The 20249-nt window shown below is 47.3% G+C and overlaps 1 protein-coding gene across 1 annotated transcript in view; it reads right to left on the bottom strand.

Moving 5' to 3' along the window:
* PPM1K (protein phosphatase, Mg2+/Mn2+ dependent 1K) overlaps positions 1-20249 on the bottom strand; it is a 74582-nt gene that overhangs the window by 41307 nt on the left and 13026 nt on the right. The window contains exons 2-3 of the mRNA XM_029597950.1: positions 11269-11810; positions 5012-5112 (exon numbers count right to left, since the gene is read on the bottom strand). Coding sequence (XP_029453810.1) covers positions 5012-5112; positions 11269-11711 — 544 coding nt within the window. The 5' untranslated portion in view covers positions 11712-11810. The remainder of the gene's footprint in view (positions 1-5011; positions 5113-11268; positions 11811-20249) is intronic.

Raw genomic sequence — 20249 nt, 5'->3', positions numbered from 1 at the left:
TGCAACAACTTAGGATCCTTTTCTAGCAGAGTATATATATATTTTTTTTTTGCCCTTCTAAAAGCAGAGATTCTATAACAACTCAGTGATGAAGTAATTGCACAATCCCAAACCCTAGAGATTTTTGCATTGTATATTTGAAGTCTCACTTGCAACTGGGGTGCAGGAAATAATTCTCCCATATCCTTGTCTGTAATTCTTGTAGGATATCATGGATGGGGATGGCTGCTGACTGCCGGAGTGTCCAGCTATGCAGCAATTGAATGCCATGGGCTAGAAATACCTGGGTGGGGTTCTGATGAAGTATCTACCCAAACCAGAGATACTAGGACTCTCTCATGGGAGAAGATCAGGAGAGGTTGGAAAGTACACTCCTTATCCTTAGCCACTAGAGTTATAAAGAAATCTTTTCATCAACTGTTCTATTGGTCAATGGGCTGAGGAGACCTTTGTCATAACTTAGGTGGTGGGACATCCTTGTCTGATACCAGTACAGTGTCCTGCACATCGTCTGAGCTCTGCAAAGTTTGAACTGGAGACTGATTTGATACGAGGGGTACCAGACAGCAAATGCAATCTAGAGCTTCCAGACTAAGCCCTTGTTCCATTAATTTTATTGGTCTAAAGGCTCTAGTAATTGATGGGAGTAGAGGTATCATATCCCCTTCTACTCCTGTTAAAATCATGTCCAAGCTAGTATCCAGTTGTGATGTAATTGACATACAACTATGATGGAGCATTATGCCCTAATTATACAGGTACAAAGGATTAATGTAACTCATGATCTGGGGCTCAAAGTAACAAGCATGTTGAAGATTTTTGCATCAATGCCAACGCACTGGAGATTTAGGGGGTTTTTTTTTGTTGCTGGCTGCTTCAGCAGCTCTGCAAAGTGGCGCTTCGATGCACAACGCTTACTTGACCATGAGGATTCGGCCTGTTCTGCTGATAGGGAGAGATTTGACATGCTCCTGCTCAACTCAGTTCACGGAGAGGCAGACAAGGCTGTGCTTCTTTGGAGACTGACTGCAGCTTCTAATAAACAAACAAGCAATTTCTCCATTTTCCAGGCTCTGGATTTCTGAGTTAGCAGGCACATCCATCCACAATTGTAACTGGCCCAGTTCTACACAGAGGTAGTAGAGTTTGTGCCCATCTGTAATGAACACTCTTCTGCCACCAATGCAGTCTCTGAATCCACTCACTGTGGAAAAGCAAAATTGCTTACCTTGTAATAGGTGTTATCCCAGGACAGCAGGATGTAGTCCTCACAGCAACGGAGCCTTAGGGCTCCGTTGCTGACGTCACCCCAAGAACCCTTCTGTGAGGACTAGCATCCTGCTTGTCCTGGGATAAACTATGTTCTTAAAAATTCTCTCTTTTTTTTTTTTTTTTAACTTTGTAGAACTACAAAGTGCTGTTTGGAGGCTGCTGAATCAATTTTACAAGAAAATCTATTTAGTTTTCAGATAGCTGTTCACAACAGTGCTGGTGCTTGAACAAAAAAGGGGAGGGCTCATGAAGCAATGCTTGGAATTCCCACTCAGGTACCCGACAGGTTTTATTGATGCAAGAACTTCAAACCATTTCCTGTTGGAAAGGAAAAACAGTACAACTGGGGGAGTATGACTCAGAACCAATGTCAAGAAATATTTCTTCACAGAGAGGGTGGTGGATGCCTGGAATGCCTTTCCAGAGGAGGTGATTAAGACAAAGACACTCAAAGAATTCAAAGGGGCAAGGGTCCCTAAAGGCTAGAGAACAAAAATGGGGGGGAGGGGGGAATAAAAAATAAAATACATGGGGGTAATAAGTAGGGGTGTGCATTTGTTTACAATTGGCAACATATAGGGCCATATTCATTGTATTCATGGGGAAGTGAAACGTATCGCGATTCACATGAATACAACGAATCTTCACCGAATTATTTGGCCGTCTAAAGGAGCGAATTTAAACAAAACCCTCTACTGCACTCACACCGTCGGCTGCCAGTATTCAAAATGGCGTCGATAGCCCCTGTGACATAGTAAGGGAAAAGGCTATCGGCGCCATTTAGATTACTGGCAGCCGACGGCACGAGTGCAGTAGATGGCTCCCGGACCTCTGCTGGACCACCAGGGAGTTTTGGCAAGTCTTGGGGGGGGGGGGGGGGGGGAGTTAATTAAATTTTAGCTGGAAAACTAATAAGAATGGAACGCATGAACGGATCGGGGCCCCCCCTTGCCGAATGCAATGTATCTGCCCCCCCCACGAATACCGAATGTAACGTATGCGGTCCCTCTGCACATCCCTAGTAGTAAGTGTTGCATGCTCAATGCAACACTTACTACCCTTAACCAATAATCCTTGATACTTTTGAAGCAAATGCAACATCTCTCTGCTTTGATGGTGGAAGGGGAGAAAAGCCATAAGGGCCCCGACTTTTATGGTCTGGCGGTACTGATATACAGACATAAGGGGAAAAGCACAGGAATGCTTCTATGGCCAAGTTCAAAAGCAAAGCAAGTCAACATTACCAGAATTTTCAGGAAGGCTCCTCACACCCAAAATAAAAGTATTGCTAGCTATAATTTACAGGTTTGACGGTTGCTTGGTTTTTGATTGTAAATATTACTACCCCTTATTAGAAGGGCTGGAGTTAACTGCATGGACTAGCCTTAAGAGGAACCTGGGGTGACCTATATGGCATGGCAGATACTACCTTAAGAAGCTTGCTGGGCAAACTATATGGACCATTCGGTCCTTTTCTGTCGTTTTTCTTTGTAACATGCTCTGTACAGCGTAAGCTCTCCTAGCTAAGAGAGGTCTGTTTGGTGCTGTTGGATGAAGTCACTCATGTCATGGTTAATTCGGCCCTGCGTAACAGAAAACTTATTATTCTGGCCTATCGGCAGCAAGATTTAGAGTTAGTACTACCATATTCTGTGGTTATTAACATTTTATGTACTAATTTAAAGATAATAATTAGAGGCTACTCCTGTGATTCAGGTTGCCATTCTGCTGTTAGGAGAAATGCTTAGACACTCATGCCCTGGGAGGGAAAGGAAATGGCTACTGCTATAGGACAGATTCCCACCAGCACAAGAGCAGCACGGAGGTGTTCAGTTTCTAAGAATCTTCCCTTCCAGTCCTCACTCAGCAAGGAAAGTCCATGTCATTCAGGTACACGGTCTAGGACTGGGTGGGGGAGGGAAGAGGGTTAAGAATGAGGTACAAAATAAGAGGGGAAGGGGGGGGGGGTGCACACAAGTTATCTCAAAATTTCCAACAGAACATTAACCTCACGGAAATTCAAGAGGGAGAGATCCCAAATATTAGCCATACACTGGGACAGAGCTTGGCAAGCTCTGTTTAGTAAAGCCGTCTTCAACCAAATACAGCAGTAGTAACGCCACTAACATAGTGTAGTGCCAGTTAGAATTACCGTATTTTTCGCTCCATAAGACGCACTTTTTTTCCCCCAAAGGTGGGGGGAAAATGTATGTGCGTCTTATGGAGCGAATATAAAAAAAAAACCTAACAAACACCCCCCCCCGACTCCCCCAAGACCTGCCGACTTAATTTCCTACAACCCCCCCCCCCCAAGACCTGACAAATTAATTTCCTGCAACCCCCCACCCTCCTGACCCCCCCAAGACCTGCCGAATTAATTTCCTGCAACCCCCCACCCTCCTGACCTGCCAAACGTCCCTGGTGGTCCAGCGGGGGTCCAGGAGCGGTCCGGGAACGATCTCCTGGGCGTGAGCCGTCGGCTGCCAGTAAACAAAATGGCGCCGACGGCCCTATGCCCTCACTATGTCACTGAGACCGACCGCTGCTATTGGTCGGTCTCAGTGACATGGTGAGGGCATAGGGCCGTCGGCGCCATTTTGTTTACTGGCAGCCGACGGCCCTATGCCCTCACTATGTCACTGAGACCGATCGCTGCTATTGGTCGGTCTCAGTGACATAGTGAGGGCATAGGGCCGTCGGCTGCCAGTAAACAAAATGGCGCCGACGGCCCTATGCCCTCACCATGTCACTGAGACCGACCAATAGCAGCGGTCGGTCTCAGTGACATAGTGAGGGCATAGGGCCGTCGGCGCCATTTTGTTTACTGGCAGCCGACGGCTCACGCCCAGGAGATCGTTCCCGGACCGCTCCTGGACCCCCGCTGGACCACCAGGGACGTTTGGCAGGTCTTGGGGGGGTCAGGAGGGTGGGGGTTGCAGGAAATTAATTCGGCAGGTCTTGGGGGGGTCAGGAGGGTGGGGGGTTGCAGGAAATTAATTCGGCAGGTCTTGGGGGGGGTCAGGGGGGTGGAGGTTGTTAATTTAAAGGGTTGGGATGGGGGGGGGGGTTTTGGGGGTTCCCACAGAAAGAAAAATTTTCTGATCTGGGGAGTGGACCGAAATGGCCCTCCCCAGACCCGAAAACAAAATGGGGAGAAAAAAAAAAAACTATGCACTCCCCTAATTTGCTCCATAAGACGCCCAGACGCAGAGCCGGTTTAGCACAATTTTTTTTTTTTTTAAATTTTCCCCCTCTGAATCCTAGGTGCGTCTTATGGTCAGGTGCGTCTTATGGAGCGAAAAATACGGTACTAACTAGCACAAAGATTTTTCTTCTTTAACCAGAGCAACAAACACTGGCCCACTTTCTTTAGCTGAAAAGCATTAATTGTAATACAATGTAGTTGTTTAAAAATATTTAAACACACTATATGTTAAAAGAAAGTAAAAGCCTGTTTATTGGCCCATCCTGCTGTTAAACTGCAGTGGAGATTAAGAAGGGAGCAGCAAAGATGACGCTCCCTGCTCGAGTGTTGCCTTCAAAAGATTCAAAATGGCAGACATAACTAAGGCTAAGTGTGCGTTACTACTATTGCTGATAGCACTACATCTAGCCATTTCTTTATAGTTAACAGTCAATTTTTGCTATTTTATACCATGGCTTTAAATGTTTTACACAAAATCTCAAAAAAATTGAACAAACCCAATATTTTTGAAACAAATGTAGTAACAATACCTACCATCAGCAGACATGTGCACATGCCTTGCAAACGCTTGATCTATTTCCAGAAAAGCTTTAGTCAGCACTGTTTCCAAATTTTGCTCCTGAGAGATCATGTCCCTGTACATAACACAATATGCATTAGTAGTCCTCATATTTTATTACATCTAAATCAACCAGCTGCAACTTGTGCCTATTGCCTGAGTGTGACTAGAATATTTACATCCACAGAAAAACTATAAAATTGTGCCCCTGCTGTACTCTGATTGAATAAGCCATCCACATAAAGAAGAGGTTTAAACTTTATCTTGCAAACTATAGTAAACATTACTGTCAAGACTGCCAAATCCTGCTACATCAAAACTATGGAAAAGCCATTTTCTGGTTCCCAGTGAATACGAGCACCCACAGTGGACTGGTCTAATTGCAAGGGCTGACATGTTGAGGCCTGTGTTAAATTCCACAGGCCAGTTAGGACAGAATACGGTGTAGTCAGTATTCGCAGCTTTCACTCAAGGACAACATGAGTGGACAGACTCAGGACACAAGTTAGCTGTGACTTGCGATGGGGGGGAAGGGGAAGGCAGGAAGGATATATAAAATTAAGGGGGAAAAGCTCTGGCTAATTGTGAATGAAGACTGTGCGTTGGATACCAGGCCTGGCTCCAATTGAGCTAGAAGTATAAATGAAAAGTTTCACCAGGCAACAATTTGCCCAGCAAATGAAATAAGCATTTTGGGAGGTGTAACTACACAATTAAGTTGAATTTTCGAGTATACAGTTTTTACCCCATAACCCTGTAGCTGGGTTGTTTTCCTTTGAATATTTGCTACATGGTTATGCAGTTTAGTGAAACTTGGCCATTTCTGATCAACAAAATCCCTGCAATTAAAAAATAAATAACCAATGTTGAAACACATGCAGGGTTTCCACACAATTATAACACAGCAAAATCGGGTGAGGAGAGGGGAGATGGAATTTAAAAACATACAAAAAAAGAACCCAAACACATGTACGTCAAACTTTTAGAAGAATGGGAAAATGTTTGAGTTTTGTTTTAGTCTAGCATTGACCCTTGGAACACCCTGTGGCCTAAGGCGTCCAATGCCTTTTGCTCCCTTCCAGGTGGGGCGGAGGAGTGAGGGCGGTGCCTCTTGGCTTTCTTTTGAGCTGATTCTACCACTACAGATTGGTGGGGGTAATTGGCTTTTTTGAAAACCTAGGGCTCACTGTACCAGGTATGTGGCATCAGTCTGTCTATTAACTGGAGGAACAGTTCCTGGGTGCTCCCAGAGGCTGTGCAAGAGGTCTAAAAAGAACCTTGTGTACAGGAATTGCCATTACTTCCTTTGGAGCATCCACAAATTGTAAGACCTCCAACATTTTGTGCCTAGCGTCCTCCTCAGTTTCCAATTGGAATGGGATAGTTTCGGACATCTCCTTAACAAAGCTAGCGAAGGAGAGGTCTTCTGGAGGAGAGTGGCACCTTTCTTCTTGGGGTGAGGGCTCGGAAAGAAGCTCCTCAGAAGCTTGTGAGGAGCATTCGGACGAAGCATCATCCCATGGATCATAGGGAGGCTCTCCTTCACCCGCTGGACCACCAGATGGAGAAAGAAACCCAATGGGGTGGAAGGCAGCACTGATGGACGGTGGAGCAGAAATAGGTGGCACTGGTGCCAATGATAGGAACTGATGGACTGAGAGACCTAATGGTCCTGGCACCAGCTCAGGCGGCTCTTGTGTAGGAGATGGGTGTGCATCCTCTTCTTCCGAAGATACCGGTATTGAGAATGGGGTAGGGAATCTGCGATTGGCTCGGTGGCAAGGTACCCGAATGAGCGGTATCGATGGCAAAGCACTGATGAGGGTGTCTAAGCGCTCGAGGAGCGGAGCCAGCATCGAAGGCGCCGGTTCCAGCAGAGGCATGGGAGCCAGCGCCGGTGGTGACTAGAAGCCACGAAGAGCATTCAGCACTGCCTCTTGGACCATCCGGTCCAATTCCTCCCGAAAGGGTGTCGTGGATGCCAAGGCGCCTGGGGTAGAAGGCAGGCTAGGCTTCACAGGAGTGTCCATAAGGGGTACCCTGTGTGACCACAGGGTTAGTGGAATGCTCAGTGTACCAGTCAAAGTTCTAGAAATTGGATGATGTCACCCATCTATGAGGACTACCATCCTGCTTGTCCTGGGAGAATGGGTTATACATCTCTGCCAGCAGACAGAGACAGAGCAAAAGCTGACATCACAGCCCTATAGCCCACCCAGATATCAGCCCACCAGTATTCTCTGGAAAAGCCAAACTGGACAAAACTGATTTTACTTGAACATTATTAGCAACAGGCAACCATTCATGTTTCTCAAACAATAATACTGAGCTCAGCCAAAAGAAGGAACATATCCAGCAAACTAAGAGCTAGAGAAGCCACATACCAGGTATCATACTCTGCATAGCTCTCCCTAAGAAGGCTAACGAAAAATTCAAACTCCAGCAGCCAAGGGCAAGTCTGGGATTGACCTACCCTTCACGAAAGGAAACGAAGTTATCAGTTAAGTAGTAATTTCTCTTTCCTTAGCATTGAGATTGGTACATCCCATTCATTGGTATTGACCTAAGCTAATCTCAGAAAGGGCAGGAGGCTGCCAGCAGTCCAGTCAAAAAACTGTACAAGCAAAAGCGGCATCCTCCCTAGCCCTAACATCCAAGCGATAATGCTTGGAGAAGGTGTACAAAGATGACCACGTCGCCATGTGGCAAATTTCAGCGACAACGAAGCTCCACCCATGATACCACTTGAGCCTCATGGAATGTGGTCTAATCTGCTTCAGTAAGGGAACCTCAGCAGCCACATAGGCTGCCGTAATGACCTCCATAACCCATTGAGCAATCATTGCCTGTGTTGGAGGTAAACAGGGAGCAGCAGCACCATAGAGCACAAACAGGCAGACTTCTAACAGTCTTAGTCATCACCAAGTACCGCAGTAAATGACGCTTAACATCCAACACCACAAAAGGCGGTACTCAGCTTCATCTCTGTCCCTGTCCAAAGCAGGCAGAGAAATGGACCGAACCACTTTGGGCAAAAAAAAAAAAAAAAGGTACAGTCCAAAGTTGAACTGCACCTAGAGTCATACGGAGAAAAGGCTCATGGCAGGAAAGAGCCTATAGCTCAGAGACCAGAGGTGCCAAACAGATTGTTACCAGAAAAACCTGTCTTCAAGGTAAGCAGTCACAAGGAAAGAGTATGCAGCAGTTGAAAGGTTATTTCTGCCAAAAGACCAGAGGACCAAGTTAAGGTCCCACAAAGGCACCGGACACTGCAATATTTGCGGGGGGGAGGGGAAGAGGAGGGCAAAGATGCTTAACCCCCTGCAGAAAACAGGGGACATCCTGATGGGAAGACAAAGATCCTCCATTGACTCTTCTAACACAAGCCTGGGCTGCAACTTGAACCTTCAAGGTGTTAAGAGCCAAACCATTAAGCAAGTAGCCTTGTAAAAACTCCAAAATCAAAGGAATATCCACCTTGAGTACCTCATTCAGAACACCAAATTCTAACATAGGATCCTTCCTTTTGCATCCCCAAGCAGTCAGGCCCAGCAACTCAGAGGGTCTGAGATACCAGACCCGGCAACTCATCTCTGAAAGAAAAAAAACAAAAACAAAACCCAGAAACTTAGAAGAGTTCTATATGGCTTCAAATCTGGGGGAATGTCCCATTCCTCACCAGGAGAGCCACTGCCATCATTGGTATCATCCTAATCCACCTGCATTCGAGTTCTGTCAGACCACATTGTGCACAGTGCTCGACAATGGAGACAGGCAGAGGAGCATTCTGAGCACATGGACCTACCATAGTAGGAAATGCCTCTTCAGAAGACTGGCCTTGTAGAATTGTCTGCAGTCCCTGGAAGAATTCCACCCATGAAAAAGGAGGCCAGATCCAGTACAGGCCACACAGGACTGAATTTGATGTCCTGCAAACCAGTGTCCCCCGAGGACTCAACCCATGGATCAAGCAGGGGAGGGGACACTCCTGTAGTGTCTCCCTCTGTCCCCCTCCCCTCAGACAGAGGAGATGGACCATAGTCAGCAAAATCAGGAGGGAAATCTCCTTGAGCATCAGGGCAGCGCTGATAATGGCTTAAATAAAGCTCCAGCTGAATGGCCCTAATGTGGCATGAGGCACAGAAAGGCACTTGGGTTTCTTCACCGCAGGTGCTGTGCTGTAAGCGTACAGCCCGATGAAGGCTCATGTCTAGCTTACCCACACGTTCAAGCACACTCAAAACAGACATACAAGAAATGTGCATCTAAGCCCACGCACCTAGGGCACTTGCCCATAAATTTGCACCCAGAATCGACCCCTAAACTGGATGCACAAGCTGTATGCCCAGAAGGAAGGAAGAATGCCCAAACTGAACACACAGACTAGAACGGATGCACAAAGACACACATGCGTGAGAAGACAGCCTGCAGCAAATAAGCGCATGAAACCATCCCACGGCTTAACACGCACCAAAATGGGAGAAGCCTAGAAGCAGGCCTAGCCAAATGGCTGCTCAACCTGCTGTGTCTGTATTCCCTCATTACTGAACCCCCCCCAGAGACGCGAGCGGGACAGCTAAACGCCTAGGAAACAGACCCTTATCCTGTCTTCCTGTTGCTGACTTTTTTTTCTTTTAAAGTTACAAACTTTTATCTGAGTTCAGCCCTCTCTGGCTGAGAGCAGGAAAGGGTCCCAGCTATGTAGAGAGGGCTAAAACCATCACCCCAAGCCTCTCTCAGCCTGCAACTGCTATTTGGAATTTAGGTCCATGTCAGTCAAGGCTACTGGACAGAAGTCACTCTACTGAGGGAGGGATACAAGGTATCACCTCATGAGGCAAGTGGTGCTACATAAACCTCTCCTTTCCAACTTTTTTTTTTTTAAACTCACAGGCAATCCCCCAAAGGGAAATGTGCACCATCTGCTGGAGATGGAATGCTGGTGGGATGATATGACTGCGATGTCAGCTTTTGCTCTGTCTCCATCTGCTGGCAGAGATGCAAAACTCATTCGTTGGGTTTGACCTACTCTAACACTAAGTAATTTCCTGGTTATTTTAGCAAAACTAAACTAAAAAATAAAGCTTACGCAGTCTCAGCCTAATTTCTGCTATGTAACATCATAAGAAGCTGCTTAAGGAAGGGAGAATATTAAAAATCAATGCTACTAAAAACAATCACAGACAGCAAATCCTTCCCAGGTTCACAATCCAGTTTTTGCCCTCCTGCCAAGTGCCCTTGGGAGCAGCCACTAGTGCAATCTAACCGGATCTGCCCAGTTAGTTTCCACAGTGGGCCTGTCTCCTCTTACTCAAATAGAAGACTAATCACTGTGTCCTGACCCTGCTTCCACAAAATTACTAGCAGGGTCCCACCCAGGAAGGAGAAACAGCTGCTGTCCTGGAGCCTTGAAAAAGATGGAGGAATGGGGTTGGTATGGAAGTATTAAAACAGGATGGAATTCTTTTTAAAAAAAGGAAAGCAATGGGGAACTGGAGAATGGCAAGCGAGTGGAAAAATCCCAGACACCTAACCTAGTCAACCAAACTGTTGGTTCCTACTGCTTCAGTGGCCCTCAAAGCAAGAAGGGCCTCAGTGACCTGTGAAGGTTAGGAGTCAATGGCAGGTTGCAGCTTCAAAAACAAGAAGAGGGGAAAAGATCTGAGGGAAGAAAAAAATAATTTATAAAATCTGGTAAGAGCCAAGAAATGCACACCCACCTCATTCTTCCTCACAAAAACAAAACAAAAACACAAAACACACACACTAAAATAAGCAGAAAAGAAAAATTTCAAATACCAAAATAAAAATTTGTCCTGGGTCAAAATATTGTTTAGTACCTTCTTAACTTTTCTCCCAATCTTGACTGCAAAAGGATGGAAACTTTGGATATAGTTAGGGACCATCTTTTTCAGTTTTTATTATAACCAACAAAAACAGGAGAAAGTCATTGGGGTGGAAGGAGTTCAACTGATTTTCTGCCATTTGTTTGGTTATAACAAACACTGAAATTCTCAAGGAAAATAAAACAAAAACTGATTGCAGATGAACTATTTCAGTCAAAGTATATGCAAGGCATACATTTTTTTTGGGAGGGGGTTGGAATATGAAGTTTGAAGTGTTCAGCTCAATTTAACTGTAAAGATATGTTCCTATACCTGCCTCCACTTGTTTTCTAGGGATAACCCACTTCAATTTGAAAACATCACTCCCCCAAGAAGTGCAGACTTACTCAATATATTTTTCCATGAGCTTGTTACAGAAATCAGCAGCCGCTGCTCCCCCATGACCATCATAGACTGCAAAATATAAGATGCCGCCCGCCAACTGGGCAAAGTTTAAGCGATCTTCGTTCTCCTTGCGCTTCCCGATCTGCGTGGCATAGCCCACCTTTGAGAGGCTGACTTTGGGGATCAACTTCCCATACTTAATGCTTGGTGGGAGCAGAATGGGCTCATCGATCCGATTGTCCCAGATCCCAAGAGAGTCCCAAGTGGTAGGACACCCACTTCCATCCTCATCAAAACGGGAAGCTCTGCGCTCCGTGGTAGTGCTGTGGCACACCGGAATCACTCTGTTTTCTTCCTGCACAAGACGGGATGTCAAAAGTGCACGTCTTCTCATGTGATGCCCACCATACCTGGCCAGATGAATCAAAGCAGCTGAGGACATCATTCAGCTCCACGGATGTCAGTGAGGAAGGGAAGACTGAGCAACTATCACAGCGATGATGGAGAGTAGCAGAAAAAAAACAAAAAAGAAACACCCAAAATCCTAGATGGAAATAAAAACACAAACATGTGTTTGATTAGAAACTTAGGGAAATTACAAAAAAAAACCCCAACAATAGAGACCTAGGATTTAGGAATCTCCCTTATGAAACAAATTTTACTTGCTCTTTCACCTCAAGGTCTGTTCAGTTTATTAGTTACTGCTTTAGGAATGTAGAAAATGTTGTGTGCATTACAAGTTAATCCAATTTGGGAACAGTAATGAAACTCAGCCCATTTCAAATCACCACCACCTGTGGCAATTCAGATACAGGGAATCAAAACTTGGAGTCTGAGCTAATTATATTACCAAGGACAAAATCCCTACCTTACCTCAATGTGGCAACTGAAATCATTTCTGGATCAGTATCTGAATACCCAGATTACTCTCTGAAAAAAAACAAAAAAAACCTACACACACTGATTTGATATGGTAACCTTTTGAGTTATCCAGACAAAGCTTGAGGATTTGGATATTTCCCACTGCCTTTTGGCTAAACTTTGTCCTGGTAATGGTTTACCTGGATAAAATTTTAGGCAGTTAAAAAAAAAAAAAAAAAAAGGCAGGGATGGAGGCAGGGTCCATTTCAGTCAGTGAGTGCTGATATTCAGCATTACCCAACTAAAGTTAGCAAAGGTAAATCTGGTTGGAAAAATACCTGTCCTGAAGTTACCCATAACAATATCTGTGTACCTTTTACCAGGTATATGAAGTGAATACTCATTTGGAGTATGTTGTGCTGAATATTGACCTGAAATTTAATCTTAGAAATCCTTACTACAGTGGATAGAAACCTCACAACACATAGATATTTCATAACTATCATTTAGTCTGAAGAAAATCTTTGCCAAAGTGACCTTATTGGATTTATGCGCTGCCTTTCAGGCACGTCAAAAGTATATTACATTGAAGAACCATAGGTACTTTCCAGTCGCCAGAAGGTTTACGATCGAAGAGGATAACTTTCAAACAAATGCACACAGTGGCATATACACACACACACACACACACGTATCTGGCTGCAAGTAGATATACACAAGTATTTTACACTCTGCACGTATGATATAGGCATGTTTTATTAAAATGTGTCTCTACCCCACAACGTGTGCATATGTATGCTTACTCTTGATGCATTTTAATACATTGAATGTGTGTACTTTTCCTATTTAAAAAATATATGCGTGTATATTTTACACATGAAAATAAAAGTAGGACTTACTCATGCATGTTGGCATATTTTAAAGCATGTGCATGCAAATAAACTTAATCGGTTTATCAATTAGTTCACCAGTTTGCAGAGTCCTTTCTCAAGGTCATCAAGATCTTCCCGATTCTGTAGGGCAGTGGTTTCCAACCCTGTCCTGCTTATTTCATTATTTGTGGAAAGAAGCTATTGCCCTTAACAGGCATATCAGATAACTTGGGCACCTATTGTTATTCCTTTGGAAGTCTGTGTCCCTCTTGCAGAGTCAATATTACTTTTTGACTGCATGCAATAGTGAAACATCTGGTATCTCCTACAGCAGGGGTTCCCAACTCTGTCCTGGGGACCCCCCAGCCAGTCGGGTTTTCAGGATATCCACAAGGAATATGCATAAAGAGAAAATGTGCATGTTACGAGGCAGTGCATGCAAATTCTCTCTCATGCATATTGTGGATATCCTGAAAACCCGACTGTTTGTGCGTGTCTGACCGAAAGGTCAGACACGCACAAACAACCCAACTCTGCCCAGAGACAAAAAAAAGACAGCCTATTTAAAGGGCAAGTTTTATTAGACAGGTCAGCTCACAGAAAAGTACGGACACAGATGGGTAGCACTGGTCAAGAGGTTACTGGACTGAGACCAGACCTGGTCTGGGATCACCATGCAGCAGGAGCGGTAAACTCCGCCCCTGATATGCAGGGGGGGCAGCGGTCTAAAATGAAGAAACCACACTATCTGTGCACGAGCTGTTTACATATGTTAAAAGCAGCAGGGGAGAGAGGACGACTGGGTGAATTCACCCAAAGCATCACCCCTGCTCCTCCCTCCAATGAAGCATAAGAGCTCCTGTGTCCTACAAGTCTGCCTGCTATCTTGCCTGTTACCTGGCTGTTCTTCTCCAGGGCTGAGACAAGCCTCCTCAGCCCACCAAGCAACAGGGACCAAGAATGCAAGCTTTCTTCACCGAAGACCGTCTCTGACTTCTAGTCAGAAACCACTCCAGAATGAAACAGAAGGTAATCTAAGATTATGGGGGTAGTTATCTAAAATACATTCATTAATATATCCAAAGCAAGTTAACATTTCTGTGTTTACTAATTATGCAGAGCTTTACTCAGTATAAACCTGTGCTGCAAGGATGTTAAATACATGCCTCTGTCTTATTCTAACTAAGCCTGACATGTCTGAAAATAAAGTAGTCTGATTCTGAGATAAACAGGTGTCCTTTCCTAGACTTTTCGGATTGCATATAAGGTAATAAGTGGAGAAATTACTTACCTGATAATTTTGTTTTCCTTAGTGTAGACAGATGGACTCAGGACCAATGGGTATAGTGTACTCCTGAGTCAGATTTCAACGCTGACGTCAGCCTTCATATACCCATGCAGGAAGCTTAGCTCTTCAGAATTCTCATCGAAAAGCAATTGTGGATATATGTGTGCTATAATAACTTGATTAACTTGGCTAACTTGATTAACTTGGACTGGTTCAACTGATTTCCAAATTGGAGACCGCCAGTGCACTCAACCAAATAACGCCGACACCCGGCAAGCATGGGTGTCTTGAACTAGGGGTAATACCTGGCTTACCCATGCTTGTCTTGTTCTCAGGGTTTGCCACACGAGTTTTCCGGATACCGGGGAAGCCATGGGTGGGATGCTGAGTCCATCTGTCTATACTAAGGAAAACGAAGTTATCAGGTAAATAATTTCTCCATTTCCTATCGTGTAGCAGATGGACTGAGGACCAATGGGATGTTCAAAAGCTACTCCCGAACCAGGTGGGAGGCTGCCCGTGGTCCACTTAGTACTGCCCTTGCAAAGGTTGTGTCCTCCCGGGCCTGGACATCCAGGCGGTAGAACCTGGAGAAGGTAAGTATGGAGGACCATGTCGCCACCTGACAGATCTCGGTAGGCAATAGCATCTTGGTTTCCGCCCAGGATACTGCCTGGGCCCTTGTAGAATGGGCCTTGACTTGTAGAAGTGGAGGTTTCCCTGCCTCTACGTAGGCCACCTTGATTACTTCTTTGATCCAGCATGTTATGGTTGCCCACGAGGCCGCTTCCCTCTGTTTCTTCCTGCTGTGAAGGACGAATAGGTGGTCAGTCTTCTGTACAGATTCCGACTTTTCCAGAGGTACTGGACTAGGAGTCTATCAACGTTTCGATGGCAAAGGTGGTGTGAATCTTCAGAGTCCTTATGTTCGTCTGGAGATGGCAGTGAGATGGTTTGGTTTAGATGAAATTGAGAAACCACCTTCAGGAGAAAGGAGGGGACAGTGCGTAGCTGTATGGATCCCGGTGTGAACCTGAGGAACGGTTCCCAGCAGGATAGCGCTTGAAGTTCGGAGATGCGACGGGTTGAACAAATTGCTACTAGGAATGCAGTCTTCAAGGTCAAGAGCTGTGATGACAGACCACCTATAGGTCTGAAGGAAGCTCCCACTAGGAAGTCTAGAACTAGACTGAGATTCCATAGGGGCAGCCACTTTAATGGTGGTCGGATTTGTTTGACCCCTCTCAAGAAGCGGGAAACATCCGGATGGATTGATAGACTGATGCCATCCCCTTTGACTCTAAAACAGACCAGCGCAGCCACCTGAACCTTGAGGGAGTTTAGAGACAACCCCTTCTTCAAGCCGTCCTGCAGAAATTCCAGGATCATGGGTATTTTGACTGTCCGCGGAAGGATCTTGCGGTCTTCACACCAGGCTTCGAATACTCTCCATATTCGTATGTAAGCTAGAGAGACGTGGAGAACTTGCATGCTCGGAGCAAGGTGTCAATCACTGCCTTAGAGTATCTGCTCTTCTTCAGGCGAGTCCTCTCAATGGCTAGACCGTATGAGAATCGAGTCGGGTCTTCGTGGAGGATCGGTCCTTGCCAGAGAAGGTCCCTGTGTGGAGGTAGGCACAGAGGGTTCCCCGCAAGAAGTCTTCGCATGTCAGCATACCATGGCCTTCTTGGCCAGTCCAGGGCCACTAGAAGTACTAGTCCCTTGTGGTGTTCTATCTTCGGATGACCCTGCCCAGTAGTGGCCATGGAGGAAAGGCGTACAGCAGGTCTTCCTATGGCCAGGTCTGGATGAGGGCAGAGATTGCCCGGGATTGCAGCTCTCGTCTGTAGCTAAAGAACTTGGGAACCTGAGCGTTGGATCTGGTTGCCAGTAGATCCATGGTTGGGTTCCCCCAGTGTCCAGTCTCTCTCTGCTAAGGTAGTCCGCAGAGATGTTGCCTTTTCCCGCGATGTGGGCGGCTGAGATTCCTTGCAGGTTTGCTTCTGCCCACGCCATGAGGGGATCTATTTCCAGGGACACCTGTTGGCTTCTGGTTCCTCCCTGGAGGTTGATGTATGCAACTGTTGTGGCGTTGTCTGACATGACTGACAGATTCTCCCCGGAGTCTGTGGCCGAATCGTAGGCAGGCTAGTCTGACTGCTCAGGCTTCCAGTCGGTTTATGTTCCAGCCCAACTCTTCCTTGTCCCATTGTCCCTGTGCCGTCAGTTCCTGACAGTGGGCTCCCCACTCTCACAGGCTCGCATCCGTGGTGAGCAAGATCCAGTTTGGTGAGGATAGCCTTATTCCTTTGCTCAGGTGGTCCTCCTGTAGTCACCATTGGAGCTGCGTTTGAACCTCTGCTGGTAGCCGGAGGTGCATGTAGTAGTTCTGGGATGTCGGATCCCATCGTGACAATAGGGAACATGGTAGTGGGCACATGTGGGCCCTTGCCCATGGAACAACTTCTAGGGTTGATATCCAGGGGACACAGGCACCTCGGGGGGGGGGAAGAGTCTGACTCCCTGGAGGAAGGGGAAATCCCTCCCAGGGATGGAGCCATACCAAACCATGATGCGATTCTTCTCCAAAGATGAGGTACCAGCTCTCATGTCTGACCCTGAAGATGCTGGCCATTCCAGGTGCGAGTACCACAGCGGAGCCAAAGACGAACCCAGTTTTGGTCGGTCTCCGTCAGGCCTCATGCTACTTCCCAATGCTGCAGGCCATACAACTGATTGACCTGGAATGGAATGCCTCGGAGGCCAGCTTCAAAGGAGGATGGGCCCTAGAAGCTCTATACCCCCTGGAACCCATGGCCAAAGAACTCCTACAGTTCCCAAAAGTGGACGCCATGGTCTGCGTTATCTCAAAGCGCACTACCATCCCAGTCGAAGGAGGAGCTGCACTCAAGAATGCCCAAGACAGACGTCAGGAATCCATCCTTAGTCATTTGATGGGGCGTCTGGGTAGGTGCAAGAGGCGCTTGGAAGGTCTTGTGCTTCTGGTGGAGACTGGGTCTGTGTTGCAGGCAGCACCGATTGTGCCTGGACAAAGATTTGCAGCCCTTTGAATAATTCCACCCAGGAAAAGGTCCCTGGGTCTATATTGAATCCAGTGGAGACACCCCCCCGCCCCCCCGAAGTGCCCCCCTGAGTAGGCACCAAGTCGAAGATATATTGGTGGATCCGGATCCCTCTACTGTCTGTGGGGGGCCTTGCTTAGGTTCCCCCCTGAGCCTTTTCGCACTGCAGGCATAGGGCGGAGGCCACTTCAGGTTGTGCAGCTCTCAGGTGGCAGGCTGGGCAGAGGGCTTGTCCCTTGGCTTTCTTGGCCGGTGGTGCCATGATTTGTGTGCGTGGAGTGGCTCAAACTCATCTAGGTGCGTGCGCTGGGAGGCTTAGTTGTGCGTTCTGGTTGCGCCGATGTGTGTGCGGGGTGTGCGCGCAGGCTACCACAGTGTGTCCTGGGAAAGATGTGTGCACCGCTGTGCATACGGGCCTATTTATGTGCACCACTGCATGCCCAACACAGATGCGCGCGCCACTGTGCACCCAAGTCAGTTATGCGCCCGGCTCGCCGCTGTGCTCACGGCTCAGTTGTGCGGAAAATACGGCGATCAAGGGGGGAAATGGCGCAGATGACCACGCGGGCAAGATGGCAGAAACACCCCCCCCCCCGGAGGGTCTCCACGTGTGTGGACCCTCCCACCGGATTGGGGTCTAGCCCAGACAGGGCTGCTCAAACCGATTTTTTACAGACGCTGGAATGGACAATCTGTGCGGCAATTCGAGCCTCGGAGACCGGAGACTTAGAAAACGTTTTCTACCTTAGCTGGTCTCTGCATTTCCCGGTCTCGTGCTGGGCAGTCTCCAGCTGCAGGAGGAGAGGGAATTATGGTACCTTCACTGCTGCGCTCGATTCAACACCCGCTGCTGCTAAGCCACCCTAGGGACTAAGTCCACGCCAGGAGCCGGCTACTGGACTGAGGCTTACTTCTGAGAGATCTCTGAAATCACCTCAGGAATTCTCAACTGGGGGAGGGACCCTTAGGTATCACCGCAGGAGAGTGGGGCTTGTCTTCCTGAGGTAAATTTTCTCTCTGTTTTAGAATTGCTAACACTATTCTAGTGTGGATGTGTCCCTATCTGCTTAGGAGACGGAGAAATACTGAAGAGCTAAGCTTCCTGCACAGGTATATGTAGGCTGATGTCAGCGTTGAAATCTGACTTAGTCTCCCATCTGCTATCAGGAGTACACTATACCCATTGGTCCTGAGTCCATCTGCTACACGATAGGAAGTGGCAAATATCTATAGCACAGCCAGTATCCCCCCCAGAGAGAGAGAGAGAAGGGGAGTGGGAGCAGGCAGTCTCCTCCCGACTACATATACCCTTTTGTTGCTAATAGTTCATCCAGACAGTGCTACACACAGTTATCAAATGGTATTAAACAGGTTGCATAATCAAATATGCAAGTTGGCAAATATACTATACATAAGTTGCTATTTTAAGACATGTACATATTGACTCTGCCCTGGAATGCCCCTAGACTGTTCTTTTTCTACAAGTATTTTCGGCTTTCATAAAATATGGAATACACAAAATATGTATGTATATGCTAGTTTTTATATACCTAAAGTTTTGAAAATTAATCCCTCAGTTTGAACCTGAGGTAATGGAGGGTAAAGTGACTTGCCCAAAGTTATAAGGAACAGCGGTGGGATTTGAACTATGGTTCACAGCTGCTGCTCTAAAAATGGGCCGATACAGTGAGGAGCAGTAGGAAGAGCTGCATTAGTGCCGGGCGTACCCGCGTTTGCCGCACGCACAGTCCGGCTCACCTACCGCTCGATACTGTATTTAAATAGCTTTCAAATGCAAGCCGCATCCAAGAAGCGTCCTTGAGGCGTTAGGCCCGCACAACCCACTTTACTGTATAGAGCACTATACAGCACCTATACAGTATCCTGGGTGCGCTGGTACCTGTCATTTCAAATGACATTTGAAATCCCCTTGCGACCCGACACGCAAAGTTAAACTTACTTTTCCCGCAGCCCTCCCCCGGAGACGGACCGCGGCCCCCCTGCCTCCCGGGGCAGCTGGCGGCGAAGACGGATGCCTGCACGGGCCCTCTCCCACGATCGCTCCCAGGCGGCTTCCTTACCAAAGTGCGGCCTCTCCTCTGCAGCTTCTCCGCCCTTCCGCCGTGACATCCATTCGGGCCCCCAAGCCAGCAAAGCGCACGAACGGGCGTACGCTGCGGAGGAGAGGCCGCGCTTTGGTAAGGAAGCCGCCTGGGAGCGATCGTGGGAGAGGGCCCGTGCAGGCATCCGTCTTCGCCAGCTGCCCCCGGGAGGCAGGGGACTGAGGTCCATCTCCAGGGGAGGGCTGCGGGAAAAGTAAATTTAACTTTGCGTGTTGGGTCGCGAGGGGATCGCCGCCGGCTGCTTGAGCGCCCAAATTTCGCTTTTCGTTGCTTCGGGAGGAGGGTAGAGAGGACTGGGGCTGTCCCGGAGACCGGCACCCATGGACGCGGCCAGGGCAGGTGAGCGAGGGCTGGGGGAAAGTTTGCTGCCTACCCTTACCCCTGCCTCTAACGCAGGGGTAAGGGTAGGCGGTAAATTAGCAGGTTAAACGCGCGGCTAAACTGCAGGTTAAAAAGGCGATAGTCGGGGCGCGCGTTACTGAATGGGGGGGGGGGGGGAAATAGCTAATTCGATCATTTACATGTAATATACATGCCACGGGCGGAAGGGGTTACTCGTTGATTTAAAGAGGCGGTAAGAATGGGTTAAAGGGGATAGCGAATCGCGGGTTGGACTAACGCGGCCAAATTGTGAGTAGAAGGCGGATTAGAAGCAGGGTAACCGCGGCCGCACTTTACTGTATTGGCCTGCGGTTACTCTTCCACTCCTACCACATTATGCTCAGGCTTACCAAGAACTGATTTCAGGGAAAGAGA

The sequence above is a fragment of the Rhinatrema bivittatum genome, chromosome 1, assembly GCF_901001135.1.
Source record: "Rhinatrema bivittatum chromosome 1, aRhiBiv1.1, whole genome shotgun sequence".
Taxonomy (NCBI): Eukaryota; Metazoa; Chordata; class Amphibia; order Gymnophiona; family Rhinatrematidae; genus Rhinatrema; species Rhinatrema bivittatum.
The sequence above is the reverse complement of the archived record's forward strand: the minus strand, read 5'-3'. Positions and strand labels throughout refer to the sequence as shown.